Below are 16,913 nucleotides of genomic sequence, written 5' to 3'. Positions count from 1 at the left end.
TTATTTATTTATTTAAAAAAAAAAAAGAAAGAAAATCACTAGATTCCTGAGTTTGTAGCCTTTTTCTGTCCCAAATCCCAGAACCCCCTGATGGGAAATTAGTGGCATTATTGTTTGATGAAAAGCTTACAAACTCAGGAATCTAGTGATGATTTTCTTTCTTCCTTTTTCACTGCCTATCAAAACAAAGGGGGTATTACTACTTTTTAATAAATGCCTTATGAGGTTTCAAGGTGAAGGCTTACTGTGGAGTTTTTTTGGTAATACCACTGAGCACTGCTGATCTCTTTTGGGGTAAAAATTAGGTTAAGATTTTGTGACAGTTGTTTTTTCTAACTTCATAAATATGAAATTGTTACTACACTGGTTTCAACCGAAGTTCAATTGGAATACTAATTCACCTGCTACGTCTGCCTTTTAAAACACTGTGAATGTTATTTTTGACCGCTTTTGAATAGGTTTTTTTTTTTTTTTTTTTAAAGCAGTTTGCTTGTATTAATGAACGTGCAATTAAACAGACCAGTTGTCACAAATAGTTTCGACGTGCATTTGAACATGACGCATTTAATTGTTCTATTCTCTTCCAGTCTTCCGGCTTTTACACCTGAGTTGTAAACTTTCCACCAGTAAGAAATAATGACTGCCATTAATTCACCACCGGACAAGTGCGTAACATCTCTTTATAACTTCATACTTGAAGCTGAGAATTTGCAGGTGTGTCCAGTTGTGTTTGTCTTGACAGGTATAATGCTGTGTGGATTATCTTTTTCATCCTGGGGCTGGGAACGCTTCTGCCATGGAACTTCTTCATGACTGCCACCATGGTAACAATGCACTTTTTTTTGCAGGAGTGTGTGCTGTGGTTCAGTACAAATATAAATCTTTTTTTTTCCCCCTAACCTTGATTAAGAACTATTGCACAAATCACATACTGTATGACTCATAGTCTATTTGTAGTTTTCTTCTTAAAATGGTAAATTGTAACCGTGCTGCAGATATTCAGAAGTCAGAAGATTGTCGTATTATTTCTTCACAGTACTTCACCAGCCGTCTCAGAGATCCTGCTCCAGATGCAGATGCCCTGAACAATACCCACAATGGCACATTGATAGAAGTTGACACACGTAGCGTCCTGGAATCGAAGTTCAACAACATGATGACCCTGTGTGCCATGGTGCCGCTGCTCCTCTTCACCTGCCTTAATTCCTTCATCCATCAGAGGTGAGGTGAACTTTGCAGTTCTCTAAACTCAGGAAGTTTCTCATCTGACATACCATCATCCTCACTGCCTCTTAAAAAGTCGAGATTCCTTAACATTCTATTTGTAGTGACAACAATAAGAAATCAGGCAGGCAGTTTGGTATGCCACATTTGTTGCTAATTATTCAGCATTAGATTCATTTTCTGTCTCAAAAATAACCTTTGTCATGTGCTCATGGGATTACAGTTTCCCAGCAGCTTGTATCCTTTTAGTTATTTCATTTTATCTTCACAAGCAATATTGTTAAACCTTCTCTCTCTCTCTCTCTCTCTCTCTCTCTCTCTCTCTCTCTCTCTCTCTCTGTGTCTGTCTCTTTCAGTATGTACTATATCTTGCAATGTCAGTGTTTTAAATATGCAGTGTTTACTATGAACAAAGTTAAATTAAGTGAATATGATGCACACATGTCGCAGAGTGCTTGCCACTATCACATACATTAGGTCAGTTAACCTATATAAATTGTGTATGTGTCAGTGGCGGCTGGTGGTTTTTAAAATGGGGGAAGCACAGGTGTTTATTATTATAATTCTAATATTAAAGTATATAGCTGTGTCCTATGTTTCATCTGTTCTGGCCTCCTGTTTCAATTCTCATGATCATTTCTGAAACCTCTTCTCATAACTAAAAGCATGTGCCGACTTACTTCCAAATGCAGGTCGACAAACAGTCGTGTCTGCCCACTAAGCTGCTAACCATCAAGCTCAATTTCGTGGAAGAAGATGGATATCTAGACCTATAAACAAACAAAAACGAGCACAAATAATAAAAAATTATACTTACAATTTATTTACAGCAGAGGTTCTCAACCTTTTTTAACTAAAGCCCCCCCCCCCTCCCCCACCCCCAAGCTTCCCCTATCATGTGGCATCCCCCCCACAATATTCAAGGAGACCAGGTATGATTATCTATTCTATATAAAATCTATCTATATATAACCTAGTCTATAATCTGTTTTAATAGATAGACAGATTTTTTTTTTGCTTTTGTACTTTTTTTTTATTATTACTTTTCATAACTTTTATGATTTTTTAAAAATAACTTTTATATAACTATATAACGGACAGGTATGGAACATGAATGATGAAAAATGTTTCTGAACACTATAACTACTTTGAACAAGAGAACTCGGCTGTAATAACTACCCCCCCCCCCCCCCCCCCCCAAATAAGTAAAAGTTTGGTTATTGACCAACTACTGCAGATCCGAGCACTGTTTGACTGGTGCTGAAGTTTTAGATTTCACTTATGTTCATTAGCAATTCAGTGATTGGCGGTTGGACATAAGATTTGACCCCTTTGAGAGATCTCCTCAGCATCATCTGGAACAAGAATGCACAGTCCAATGAACATTGAGAGACATTTTTTTCTATGCAAGTCACACCTGCTCACTCCCATTCATCAGAGACACAGTGTCACTGGATTCTAGTTGGGGCTTCGAAGGAGATTTTCATGCAGGCTGCGCTATCCACTGAAAACAGGTGCAATATTGCAATGGGATATTTGCTTCAATAAAATGAACTAAAATGCTGAATTTCAGCAAGAGTGATGAATAAAATAGACACAGTAATGCTATCACCTCTGGTACATATCACTACTTCCATGTGTTCTCAAATCAAGTACTCTAGATAATTTATCATGACGAGCTGTTGTCTGAACACGCTGTAAGGCATTTTGTCCTGTTGGCGAAGCTAAGTGTCCTTTGGCCCACAGGTTTCAAATATCAAACTATACCCTTGTTGGAGGGTGTCTACAGTTAAGAGGCTTTCACAAAATTCAGTGTGGGACGAAAAAGTCCATACATTTAGTCATATACTCTGATTAGCCATAACATTAAAACCACCCGACTAATATTGTGTATTGATAAATTCAATTATTGTGAATTATTATTATTATTGTGAATTGTGTATTATTGTGTGGGATAAATTCGCACCTTTAATATCTGTATACCATGTTGATATTTCTGTAAAGCTGCTTTGAGACAATGTCTATTGTAAAAAGCGCTATACAAATAAAATAAAATTGAAAAAAAATATTGTGTGACCCCTCGAGGCATGGACTCCGCAACACCTCTGAAGGTGTGCTGTGGTATCTGGCACCAAGACTTTAGCAGCAGATCCTTTAAGTCCTCTAAGTTGCGAGGTGGGGCCTCCATGGATCCGACTTGTTTGTCTAGCACAATCCACAGATGCTCGATCAGATTGAGATCTAGGGAATTTGCAGACCAAGTACACCCTTTCATGGTAATGGTATTTCCTAATGGCAGTGGCCTTTTTAATCAGGATAATGCGCCCTGTCACACTGCAAAAAATGTTAAGGAATGGTTGGAGGAACATGACAAAGCGTTCAAGGTTTTCACTCGGCCTCCAAATTCCAGTGTGTTGGCTTCTTCCTGGTCTTTTTGTTCCTTCAGAACAACTTCCAACATGCCCAAACTGCACAGAAACAATGAACACTATCACTCGTTATTTACTTAAAAGGCTTTACAATACTGTATGATTGAACTACAGTGCTGTGAAAAACAATTTTCATCTTTCATATAATAATAATTAATCCGTATCCTGATTTGTTCTGTTTTTATGTATATCTCATACTAAATAGTTTTAGATCTTCAAATGAAATACAACATAAATCAAAGGCAACCTGAGTAAACACACAATACAGTATTTATTTTTTTTATTGAAGGAAAAAAAAGTTATGCAGCATTTCACGCATGTGAAAAACTAAAAAGATCAGTCTTTCACAGTGCTGTGGTCGAATTTTGGCCCACTCTTCTTTGAAGAACTGCTTTGGTTCAGCCACACTGTAGGGTTTTCGAGCACGATCTGCCCGTTTAAGGTCCTGCCACAGCATCTCGATTGAGTTCAATTCAGGACTTTGACTAGGCCACTACAAAACTTTAATTTTGCTTTTTTTGAGCCATTCAGAGGTGGATTTACTCCTATGCTTTGGATCATTGTCTTGTTGCTTAATCCAGTTGCGTTGGCGTTTCAGCTTGCGGACTGAAGACCATCTGTATCTATCTATCTGTCTATCTACCTCCCTATCTATCTATTAAAACAGATTATAGACTAGGTTATATATAGAGAGATTTTATATACAATAGATAATCATTATACCTGGTCGCCTTGAATATTGGGGGGGGGGATGCCACATGATAGGGGAGGCTGGGGGGGGGCCTTTATACTCCTTTAGGATTTTCTGATAGAGAGCAAAATTCATGTTTCCCTTAATTACTGAAAGTTCCCCAGGCTTTGAAGCAGCAAAGCATGCTTTTGGAGGAATTTTGGAAGGTAGCAGGACTTGGTAACTACGGGGGCAAATAAATTTTCACACAGACCCATTTGGTATTGGATAACTTTTTTGCTTCAAAAATAACATCATTTAAAAACTGTATTTTGTGTTTTACTCAGGTTGCCTTTGTTTTATCTTAGATTTTGTTTTAATTTCTGAAACAATTTAGTATGAGAGATACACAAAAACAGAAGAAATCAAGAAGAAATACTATTTCACAACACTGTATTCCTGTTGCTCTGCATCGATAGATTATTTTTTTTCTCTGAACCCCACCAGCTCCTGAAGGAATCCTGACCAATTCCACTCACTCAGCTATTTGTTTATATTTTGGTCAGTTGAAATAGCTAGATGGTTGCCTGCCAAAATGTATCTAGTAAAATGTGCATGGTTTTAGACATGGCCCAAGTGCAGAGTTTGTGTGAGATGAACATATAGTCTGGGTTTTTTATTAATGTTTAGGTATCCAGAGGGTATGTTAGTTTTAATTATCAAGAGAATTTTGTTGGGATCTCATCACCTAAACATTATCTCAGGACTGTATAAGGAATGTTGATCTTTGTCCCCTATTTCTCTCTGTCTATCCTTCCTCCACCGCAGGATTCCTCAGAAATGGAGGATCTCCGGCAGCCTCTCTGTGATCCTGGTGGTGTTTCTGATCACTGCAGCGTTGGTCAAGGTGGACATGGCACCTGTGCCCTTTTTCACCGTCACCATGATCAAAATCTGCTGCATCAACTGTAAGTAGCTCTGCTGGATATCTCTGGTTCGCCTCTTAGAGAAGTTGTTCCATCCACCACCATGCAGTGATGTGACTTTTTTTCATTAAAGAGTTAGGGTCAACATGACAGACTAGCCTTCTTTGATGTTGTTATTATTACACACTGGTTTGGGAAGTCTAGCTGTGGAAAAGACAACAGAAAGAGAATATGTTGTGGGAACTAATCTTTGAAATTCCCATGGGGATGCATTGTACCATGTGTGAAGTTTTTATCTTCCTTTCTCACCACTCTGCTATTTTGCTTTCTCTAGCTTTTGGTGCCATTTTGCAGGGGAGTCTCTTTGGGCTGGCAGGACTGCTCCCAGCTTCCTATACCACTCCTATCATGAGTGGCCAGGGGTTCGCTGGATCATTTGCAGCCACTTCCATGATCTGTGCAATCGCCAGTGTGTATTTCTTCTATTTGATTTAGCTTGCAGATTCTTGATTCTCTGACTGTTCATGCTGGTTCGCATTATTCTGTTTCTGCAGTTGTTTGAGACTTATTTTTTTCAGCACATTCTATGGATTTTACATGTCATGACCCTTTTGTTGTTCTGATTATTATTTTCCCAGGTGGCTCATCACTGAAGGACAGTGCTTTTGGCTACTTCATCACTGCCTGTGTTGTAATTCTTCTGGCCATCGCTTCTTACATTGCCCTGCCCAAAATGGTATGACCCAAGTTCATAAGCATTATGGTTTTTAATTTCCTGGGGCTAGGTCCCATTATAATCACTGTGTACAAAAGTCAGGTGGCCAGTTCTTTAATTATACATCCCCCACCAAAAATATTGGCACAGCAAGGCCAAGTCTATTGTTTTTCCTTTACGTTGAAGACATTTGGGTTTGAGATAAAAAGATGAATGATGGAACAGAATTTCAGCTTTCATTTCCTAATTTTTACATCTAAATATGTTCAACAACATAAAATATGGCACATTTTGGTGGCACACCACCCGATGTTTAGGTGATTTTTTTAATTTTTATTTTATTTTTTTATAGAATTGGCCTTGCTGTTCCAATACTTTCAGAGGGGACTATAGGTGCCCCAGTTTGTTTTAATATATTGCAGTTGCAGTGTGAAGCAGTAGAATCACATGCTTTTTGTATTAGACCAGACAGATACAATGGTTTTTCCCCTTGAGGCCTACTTCTCAGTTCCCCCTTCCCACTCAACAAAAACAAGCTTGTCAGTTTAGCTGCTTAATTTTCCCAGGGCTTTTACTGCCTATTTTTTAACTGGATTATATAATAAAATAAAATCGAATAAAATAGCTTTAGAAAGTTTCAGTGTGGCTGCAGGCTTTGATTCTAACCAAGCAGGAGTCGCACCTGATTCCGCTTGTTTAATCAGTTCATCTTGAATCAACTACCAAGTATGCCTCCTATTTGGCTGGAATGAGCCTGCATTTACACCGGCTCTTTGTGGATAAAATTGAAGAGCAGTGCTCGTAGGTGGGAACTCCTTTATTACTGTTTAAAAAGCAGCTCAGGGTGATTCCTCAAGAAATCGGTTGAGAAAAATGCCAAGAATACATTTCTGTAAATTCTAGGCAAATGGAGTGTCTACTTTTAAGATACTAAAATATTAAATTATTTAGAATTATTTTAGATTTTTTTTAATCACAGCATAATTCCCATAGTTCCATTTGTGTTACTGCAGAGTTTTGATAACTTTATTATTATATTATTATTCTAAAATGGGGGGGGGGGAGTACTGGCACTTTTTTTTCCCCAAACTTCAAGCACTGTTGAAGAGCACTGATCTAGCACATAATACAGCAGAACTGACAATCCTGAAGAAGAAGAATGCCAAAGCCCATGTTATTAATGTGTACAGTGTTTATAATCTCTCTTTTATCATCACCCCCCCCCCCCCAATTAACATTATTTGTAAAGTATTACATGTAGACCTATTTATTCTTTCTTGATTAAAATGTACGTGGAGTATGTTCCAGCGTACTTTGTTGTCAAAATGCGGCACTCCTATACAAAACATGTCAAGGTTGCCAGGTCTGATGCAGTAAATTAAAAAAGTGTTTTTCTGTTATTGATATTCACTCCTTAACCAAGGATTCATGCCTTACTGCTTAGAATTTCTCAACTTGGTGTAGCCCTGAGATGAGCACAATTAAGACTGTCTTCAATGAAGTTGTGCCAACATGCATCCAGTGATGTCCAGCCTAATATCACACACCCACTTGGCCTTTCTTCCCATTTGTTTCATGGCTTTGTAGGAATTCTTCAAGTATTATGCAGACACCAGTAGCCCCAAGCCTTCCAGTGATGAGGAAAACAAGATGGACCTGTTGAACAAAGGTAGAGTAATTAGTAACCAGACGCATGCTACTTTTGAAAACTCCACTAAAAAGAAAAGTTCTCAAAGCAGAGGGCTTCAAATCCAACCCAGAAATTTCCAGGAAATCTTTCTTAAATCCTGCTCTAAACTCCAAACCATCTGGCATATCTGTTCTGCTTTCTTCTTGGTGCTGCGTTTGAGTGGTTTTAGTTTAGAGCCAGAGCCTCTTGAGACCCTGCATTGTGTATTCTCCATGTTTCTTTCCATTTTGTCCTGATTTGCACTTGTAAGTTATGTTTCATATTGAGCTGTGCTGGAAAGCAACAAAGCCATGATGTTATTGATGTTGTAGATGCTGCTGTTACAGAAATCCCTGGGGAGAAGACAGTTGGGAGTCTGACTGAAGAGGAGACCACACATACCGTGTCTGTGTTTGCCATCTTTAAAAAGGTACCTTTGGGAAAAGTTTCCCAAGTGTCTCCTGTTTGAGGATTCTGCTCTGCTGCACAGCCCGCTAGTATAGTATTCGACATTTTGAGGTATTTGATAGCCATACTATAAGGATCACTGTTGTAGTAGTAAAAGTAAGTCATGCAGACTGGTCTTGTATAATGTTAAATGTTTTGCTACTTATTTAATGGACTTCAACAGTGGCAAACTGTCTAAATGATTAAATATGAATGATAAGTCCAATCACCTAGACAACCTCTTACTAGACGTTCCTGATGTCCTAAATGACTCATGCTATTGATTTTTGTACCCCTGCTCCTATAGATTTGGGTGATGGCCCTTTCAGTGTGTTTTGTTTTTACCATCACTATTGGAATATTCCCTGCTGTGACTGTGGAGGTCAGGTCCTCTGCGGCTAAAGGAGGTGCTTGGGGTAAGAGTGATTTTCTGAAAGTGTGCCTCTTAAAAATTCCACTGCTCATTGTGCTCTCATGTCATCGTCTTCCTGTTTCACTGGTATTCCTAGAGAAATACTTCATTCCCGTGTTCTGCTTCTTGCTTTTTAACTTAATGGACTGGGCTGGACGAAGCTTAACTGCAAAGTGCACATGGGTAAGTAAAAAGCGCACATCTGGTAAACTTCTACCTGCCCCTCTTCTGCACCCTCACACACCGGGGCTCTACATACTTTTGTAGAAGAGTAATGATTTATAATCCCTCTAAATAAAACTGCAGTTGAACTGAAATTTCAGGACTGTCGGCCGTTTTTATTTTTATTTTCTTTCTCTCGCTGTCCTTTCTTTATTATGGGGTTCCCTGGAGGAAAAAGTCCACCTTTTTACTCACACTATAATAAAGAAAGGACAGCGAGAGAAAATAACAACTCCTACTTGACCGTCAATTCTGAAATTTCAGTTCAACTGCAGTTTTATTGAAAACTTAGAACCCCAACATCGTTCAAGTAATTTCATTTAATATAAATGTAAATAATTTTAATTAAATATTACTAAAATAAATATCGTGCCACTGCACGCAAATGCGAACCACAAAGCAACACAAAGTGTGGCTTTGGCGTGTCAGATTTTTAATGTCCGGCTGAAGAAACCAACCGAGATGAACTGTACCATGTGCATAAAATTGCTATCTTTCGTACAGATGGTCATCGGGAAAAGTGTCTGTCCCTAAACTTCTTTCCCTTCGAAATGCCGCCCTTTGCGCTCCACAGGATTCTCCACAAACGGTGAAGCCACCACTTCAGGCACTACAGGAGTAACTTTGATGCGTCAGACTTATGTGATGTGAAAGCTACCATGGCGATGAAGCAAAAAAGCAATCCAGCATGCTGAGACTTTAAACTAAACGCAAACGTACCTGGCTAGCCACCGAAACTGGCTTTGTGAAACAGGCCTCTGGGCTCGTGTTTATTCAGTCCGTGCTTTTCAGTACACCTTAAAAAAACTCAACAAAAAAAGCACAAATCAACAGAAGAGGCCGTCACTGACTTGTGTTCAGAGTTCAAGTTCACGCTTCACGGTGTGTGTAGCCAGTTCTCTCTCTCTCTCGACCACACCCCCGTTGCCACACTGTAGTACTGATTTTATAGTGTAAATGCGTTGACATTATGCTTAGTATAAAAACATTGTGAATAAGAGTCCTGTGTTTGATTACAGCAGTAGTTCTTGAGTTCAAACCTACAAATCATGTTACGTTATTATCCACTGAAGCAGGGGTCAGTCTTGGTCACAAACTGTTTTTTGGAAGTGCAATCTTTTTGAAAGATTTTCTTGGAAGATTTTTTTTAAAAACAAATGAATAAAGGACTGCTAGTAACTAATATAAAAAAAGGTCAGCAGACCCTCGCTAACTAAATAACATGTTCTCATTCAGAAATAAATGCCAAGCTTTTCAGAGGAAATGAGATGGAGTGGTGGCAGGCGTCCAACCAATAAAGATCCCTCACCTTGCCCAAAGCAGAGCTCAAAAATATCATCCTGTTTCTCGGACATGCAGGTAGAATGACTAGCTGGTGGTTCCTAATAATAGCACAAGCGTGCACATTGCAATTAAAAGCTAAAAATATCGAACCTTTCCAGCTTGTGAAAAAGATCCACTGGTTTTGCACTGCAACGAGGACAATAGGACTAATATTTCGAAAAATGATTTGCTAGTTTGGCATTGGCTCTATGAGCTCATTTAATTTACAAAACATGCCAAGCCTTTCAGGAGAAAGAATGAAGTGGGGTGGTGGCAGACATCCAACCAATAAAAAGCTTCACCTTGCCAAAAGGAGAGCAAAATAGCATGCTGTTCCTGAACTTGCAGGTGGAAGGACAATCAGGCGGCCCAAATAATATAGCAAACAAGGCACAAGCACACACACTGTAATTAACTAGAATCTTTCCAGCTTGTGAATAAGATCTGCTATTTGGCATCGGACAGTCAAGTTTTATCAAGTATTTTCATTTGCACTGTGTTGAGGTGAGTCCGGGAGGAGGGGGAGGAATTTAATCTTTTGGTGGGAGGGCAACAACAAAAAAAAAAACCTGATATTAGATTTCCAATATAACCCGTTTTAAGTTAAAGGGTAATTTTAGGAAACAAACAAGATGAATCAGAAGGAAGAATAAGAAATGAAGCAAATGAGAATTGTACACAGCGACACGTTTGAAAATACTGAAGCAAATTAGTGTGAAGGAGTTTGAATTTACAAGACAATGTTACAGAGAGCGTCACAGTCTCACAAAAAAATGTAAGGCTGCAAATTCCAGGTCTGTTCCAAAGCATAAAAGTGGAGCCGAGTGTGTTAAGGTGGTAAACGTATTACTTTTGCATATGCGACTAACACTTAAGACAACACATGGCGATACACTTAAGAATATTCACTTTTAATGGTCAGCTCTATTTACTAAAGACTATTCTGCCTCTGAAACGGTAATCATTTCGGTCATTAACAGGGCAAAATGGGCATAAAGTAATGTGCGAGTAATATTGATTCCCAAGTCCGTAAAACCTCCAGGAGCAGGACTGAAGAGAATACTTGGCTGAGCAGACTAAGGATGCAGTGTTGAGAGGAAAGCTTTTACTCCGCTCTCACTTCTGCATAAAGGGAAACCCTATTCTCCACACCAAACAATGCCATGTATCTGCGTCAAGGCTCGAAGGGCTGTGGACAACAAGGGCTCCAATGCCAGGCAAGAAGCAACTGTTACGGATAGTATGGGGAGCAGACCGTAGAGTTTGCACAGACATTTAAAGTAATTTAATCCAAGAAATTCGAGTGGTAGAATCTTGTTCAGTTAGACGAATACATTCAGTTAAATATTGGAAGCTAGTTGAGATTGTAATAATACTGCAGAGAAAACTATATGTTCAGATATTTAACGGAATGGGTGGTAATTGTGTTTCCCAAAAATTGTTTGATAATTCTGTACTATTCTAGATTTGTAAATAAATAAATAAATTATATATATAATTTTTTTTTAAACATAACTTTCATCCAGTCTGTTAAACATTTGAGCATATTTTCTTCTATGCCGAGAGATTCTGTATGCATCAATGATGACTTTGCATGACTTTGTAGAGCACCGTGTCTCTGTGGTCTTAATATTGGTTGTGTGCTCTGTTTCCTCAGCCTGGTAAAGACAGCAAATTGCTGCCTGTGCTGGTGATCCTCCGTGTCGTATTCGTCCCCTTCTTCGTTCTGTGTAACGTGCAACCCAGGAACAACCTGCCCGTTGTGTTCGCCCATGACGCGTGGTACATCGTTTTCATGATCCTCTTCTCGTTCAGCAACGGCTATCTGGCCAGCCTGTGCATGTGCTTCGGACCTAAGTGAGTATGCAGAGTTCACACCATCTCGTATACATGATCCAGTGCAGCGTCTTACAAAAAAAAAACCCATAAACAGCAAATTATAGACTGCGGGGAACTCTCATGGTCAGAAATGTTATTTTACAAAAACGGATAGTTTCGTTTCAAAAATCTGATCAGATGAACTGCGTTTTTAAAGCAGTTGTAAAATCTTCAAGATGCACACACCTGTGACTGCATCACAATAAGGTAATACTATATTAATGCTCCAGGCTTTAAAACCGGTTACACTATAGTCAGCGATCTATCCATAATATTACCCTAATCTTTTCCTGTTATGTTGCTTAGCAACCAAAGCTTACTGTTAACATACTTACTTACTGTTAATTTACTGTTAATATATGCTACATTGCATGTTGGCAAATTTGTATACTGTGCCTATTATTAGTCAATTATTTATATTTATATTATTTATACAAAAATATTGTTTTCGTTTTATAAAAACGAGTCACATGAGCACCGATACTTGAGAGGCAAGTCTGTACACATTCAAGGAGTGTTCAAGGCATCATCTCAAGGCACTTACTATGCACAGGGTAGTTCAGCTGTGTGCAACACCTGAAAGACCTATGGTGGTTCGTTACCAAAAGGAAATCCTCAAATTTATCTTCGGGGAAATAAATTCCAAAAAGTTTTAACATTAAGTGCTAGTGCATCCTGCAACACAACAACGATGACGACGACGATGACGGGATGAAAAGGTTTGCTTTGACCATCTCGGTTTGCAGGAGTGATTTGCCGCATTCTGAGAGGATCCAAAAAATGCTCAATGGACATAAAATATAGACACAATTATAAAAGCAAAGAATAGGTGTACACTCTATTGGAGAACGCATTCAGAAAGAGAAAAGTGATATGCTAGAAGATGCTAGTTTGTTACTTGGGATAATGATGAAATACCTGTGAAACCTAACAGTTTTTGGTTTTATTGTAGCCTAAAGGTGTGCAGACTTTTGCACGTAACCGTTTGTGGAAGCAGTAATGACCTGTACTGCTGTAAAAGATTCTGAGGATGTAATTGTTTTCTGCCGTCACTGTTATATGCAGTAAAGCTCTGGTTTTCACGTCACAGCTACTGAATATTAGAATTATAATTGAATTACTTTTATATATAATAGTGGCAAGTAGGTTTAACAGCCGTCTGAACAGTCAGCCGAGAGAAGGCGCTGTTACTGCAGCAAGACAGAAAGAACGTACTGGTAGAAAGTGTTAGGCCAATAAGAAAGACCACCTTTACTTATTTTACTATACTAGAATTATAGATCACACACTGTCATCTAATTCAAATTCAGAATGGCCGTTTTACACACTAGACAGACGTGCATCCTAGGAACACCAGGCGTGAGGCCATGGGAATACATCCTGCCTGGAACACCATTTCCACCACAGAGATACATACATACACACACACACACACACACACAGGAAGTGGAATGTGTAGTAATTATTTTGCTGTTTTGAATTTGTCCCACAGGAAAGTGGCCCAGCATGAAGCAGAGACAGCCGGAGCCATCATGGCCTTCTTCCTGTCTTTGGGTCTGGCGCTGGGAGCTGCGCTGTCCTTTGGCTTCAGGGCAATGATCTAGAACCTTTTACTCGGTATAGCACTTTCTGTGGGGAAGGACAGAAACATTACCAGACTGCTGAACTGCCATTTGGAAACGCGCAGATTTCGATTTTAACCAAGCTTCGGAGTTCAACAGAACTACCGCTCTGCCTATGCAGAAAAATATCACTTATTCAGAAGAAGATGTTCTTGGCGTCCATGTGTTCATGGAAACCTGGGACAGACATGGTGATGGAAAGAGAACTATTCACCACAGAGTGTTCAATCAAAAAGCCATCGTGTAAGCCAAAAAAGCAATTTATTAGCTTGTATTTTTCCACTCGTTCTTCCTGGGGTTGGTTATTGATTTTGGTTTTAGTACTTTTCTTCAGTTTGAAATAGTAATAGAAGGATCACGGAATCATTTGTTTATAGAATGTGTTCCGTTGTATTTTAGTCTTTTATATTTAACATTGTTATTTTTAAGAAGTGATGGTATTAATATAGAACCTCGCTTAAAAAAAAAAAAAAAACAACAACAAGGGCAGTACATTTATATTTATTCATTTAGCGGACGCTTTTATCCAAAGCGACTTACAAATGAGGAAATACAAGCAAAGCAGTAGTTTCTTACACTACTTTAACAGGAGTCGTGCTTGTGCTGATGAAGAAACAGGCACCATGTATATTTGTCCTGTAACTACATGTGGTCAGTTGAAACCACAGATTTATTTTTAATGGATTTAAAATTGTATTTTTTAAAATTTTTTTTTTTTTATGTGTATAACATATTGGTTTAGTATAGGTGTTTTTGTTTGGTTTAGTAATGAAGAGCATAAAGCTTTAATGGAGTACTGGAACTTTTTTCTTTTTTCCCCCCAATTACATCATAATGTTTGGGGTAAATACATTTATGTAATTAGTAAATAAAATTTTAAGAGCTGGGACTTTTGGTTCTGCATTACCAACATCGTCAGCATACCACAGTTAAAATGAAAGTGTCTCAGTTTTGGGAAAGTGCATGCAAGCAACCAGAATGACTTTGTTCCCTGAAATTATTTTGGTAAGACCTTCTGTCTCATGTCTGCCAGACCTTTATTGTTAGCGTGCCAAGATTGCTGTTTGAATTCCAGTTATGTATGAGACAAGTGGTTTAACAAGTGCCATTATGAGTAAAGTTTCTGATCTTCTCTATTATTCCTGTGTGTGGTGTGCACACATGCGCTATAGAGGTGATGGGTGAGGATTAGGGTGAAAAGGTCAGCATGATCATATAATAACTTCCACTTTTTTTTTGTCATAATGACTTTTATTTTAATCTTGCCAGTGATTCAGCACACTGGATGGCCATGCTGCTTTGGTGGCGCTTGGCCTGAGTGTCTTCAATAAAAACTGAGCTGAATTGTCTGCTAAATTAATGTCGATGTGTGTAGTTATGAAAGCTATGATCTTTTTCGAACCCTTCAAACTAAGCAGTTAAACAGATTTCAAGAGCAGAGCTGATGTATTAAAACCTTTCCAGAGCAACTTTCCACATCTGGAGATTTACAGCTGGGGGGTCATGCTGTGACTGGGGTTTGATAGAATGGGAGAAGTAGTAAAGTGCAGACAAACTCCGTGCTTAAGGTACGATGAGACAGATGGCTGCTTTCAATATCCATTTACTGTCCATGTAATCACACGCGGGCATGTGGATATGATCTGTATATAACTGAATGTAGCTTTGTATTACTATAAAAGTTACAAGGTGTTAATTATGAAGATATGTTTATTGTACACAGGCAATTAGGAAGCCTAAAAGGGTCTTTGGTTTTCTGTCTGAGGGAGGTCATTTTATTTTATATATATATTATATATAACCGCTGGCACTTTTGTTGCCAGCGGTTTAGACGTTAATGGCTGTGTGTTGAGTTATTTTGAGGGGACAACAAATTTACACTGTTATACAAGTTGTACACTCACTACTTTACATTGTAGCAAAGTGTCATTTCTTCAGTGTTGTCACATGAAAAGTTATAATCAAATATTTACAAAAATGTGAGGGGTGTACTCACTTTTGTGAGATACTGTGTATCTCTCTCTCTCTCTCTCTCTCTCTCTCTCTCTCTCTATATATATATATATATATATATATATATATATATATATATATATATATATATATAAAAAATGTATGTATGTATGTATGTATAGGTGTGTGTATGTGTTCCCCATTTTTTAAGGTAGCAAAACTAATTGAACAGACTAACATAATGATGTATTAAATCGCCATTTTTAATACTTGGTAGCAAATCCTTTGCAGTCAATAACTGCCTGAACCCTGTCTGGAACCCACAGACCTCACCAGATGCTGGGTTACTTCCTTGGTGATGCGCTGCCAGGTCTTTACTGCAGCTGTCTTCAGTTCCGGTTCGTTCTTGGCCTCATTTTGCCTTCAGCAATTGAAATGCAGGTCAGTTGTATTCAGGTCAGGTTGACTGACTTTGCCACTGCAGAACATTCCACTTAAATTTATTTGCCTTAAATAAGTCTTGGGCTCATCAATAAATACAAGGGAACCAGTTCCACTGACAGACATACATGCTCATGCATAACGTTATGCTTCAGATCATGAACCTCCCCTTGTCCATACTCTTCTCTTCCAGTCATTCTGGTACAAGTTGTACAAGTCTTTTTTTTTTCTTTCTGATTTTGATGCTTACCAGTGGATTACAGCTTGAGGTAAACCCTCTGCATTTCCTCCAGTGAAGCCTTCTGTTGATTGTTGACTTTGACACAGATGCATCTACCGCCTCGAGTGTGTTCATCTCTCTGATGGGTTTGTTTTGATCATTCAGTCCAATATACTGTGGTGGACAGCTAAATTTAACATTACCTTTGTCAGTGTACACATATTTTTAGACCTGACTGTATGTTCAATCCATAAAATCTCCTTGTTGCAGCCTACTTGACGATGGATAAAGTGTAATATGACCCATTACCTAAAACAACTTTGCCTGGCTTAAGGGCGCTAAAATCTTTATGCTTGTACAGTAACTATGAATATAGTTGAAGAAACTGACCTTGCATTAATGTCCTAACCTTCTCACCTTTTGTCCAGTCATTTTTCTGTTGAAGCTATTGATGTAATCTCACATGGTGCATGAATCGTGTGAATATTAAAGCTGGTTGTAGTGCAGTTGTTATACAGGCGTGCATGTTCAGGCTGGAAATAGAAAGCGTTTCACGAAACTATTCAAGCACCAAATGCGTTGTTGATCTCTTGGCCCCAGCAGCATCTAAATCAGGAAGCATGGAAGAGGAAAGCCTTGATGTCAGAGAGGAACTGTGCAAGCGTAAACACTTATGAATCAAGTTGTAATAATAAACAGCTTTCATCTATTTGGGTCATACAATTTAGGAAAATCTCGTATGCTCTCCCAGTGGGTGGGACA

At 38.6% G+C, this 16,913-nt stretch overlaps 1 protein-coding gene across 11 annotated transcripts in view; it reads left to right on the top strand.

The window, feature by feature from the left end:
* Nucleotides 1–14,426, top strand: part of slc29a1a (solute carrier family 29 member 1a) — a 43,149-nt gene extending 28,723 nt beyond the window's left edge. For 10 of the 11 annotated variants that reach the window (XM_053620607.1, XM_053620609.1, XM_053620605.1 and 7 more), the window contains 12 exons: nucleotides 588–665; nucleotides 743–824; nucleotides 1,037–1,221; nucleotides 5,152–5,291; nucleotides 5,584–5,718; nucleotides 5,888–5,985; nucleotides 7,552–7,633; nucleotides 7,966–8,063; nucleotides 8,388–8,496; nucleotides 8,590–8,675; nucleotides 11,695–11,894; nucleotides 13,408–14,426. In XM_053620607.1, the coding sequence (XP_053476582.1) occupies nucleotides 637–665; nucleotides 743–824; nucleotides 1,037–1,221; nucleotides 5,152–5,291; nucleotides 5,584–5,718; nucleotides 5,888–5,985; nucleotides 7,552–7,633; nucleotides 7,966–8,063; nucleotides 8,388–8,496; nucleotides 8,590–8,675; nucleotides 11,695–11,894; nucleotides 13,408–13,519 (1,356 nt within the window). In that variant the 5' untranslated portion in view covers nucleotides 588–636 and the 3' untranslated portion in view covers nucleotides 13,520–14,426. The remainder of the gene's footprint in view (nucleotides 1–587; nucleotides 666–742; nucleotides 825–1,036; nucleotides 1,222–5,151; nucleotides 5,292–5,583; nucleotides 5,719–5,887; nucleotides 5,986–7,551; nucleotides 7,634–7,965; nucleotides 8,064–8,387; nucleotides 8,497–8,589; nucleotides 8,676–11,694; nucleotides 11,895–13,407) is intronic. The other variant, XM_053620610.1, reaches the window with a different exon arrangement.
* The last annotated feature ends 2,487 nt before the right edge of the window (nucleotides 14,427–16,913 follow it).

The sequence above is a fragment of the Ictalurus furcatus genome, chromosome 3 (assembly GCF_023375685.1).
Source record: "Ictalurus furcatus strain D&B chromosome 3, Billie_1.0, whole genome shotgun sequence".
NCBI lineage: Eukaryota > Metazoa > Chordata > Actinopteri > Siluriformes > Ictaluridae > Ictalurus > Ictalurus furcatus.
The sequence above is the reverse complement of the archived record's forward strand: the minus strand, read 5'-3'. Positions and strand labels throughout refer to the sequence as shown.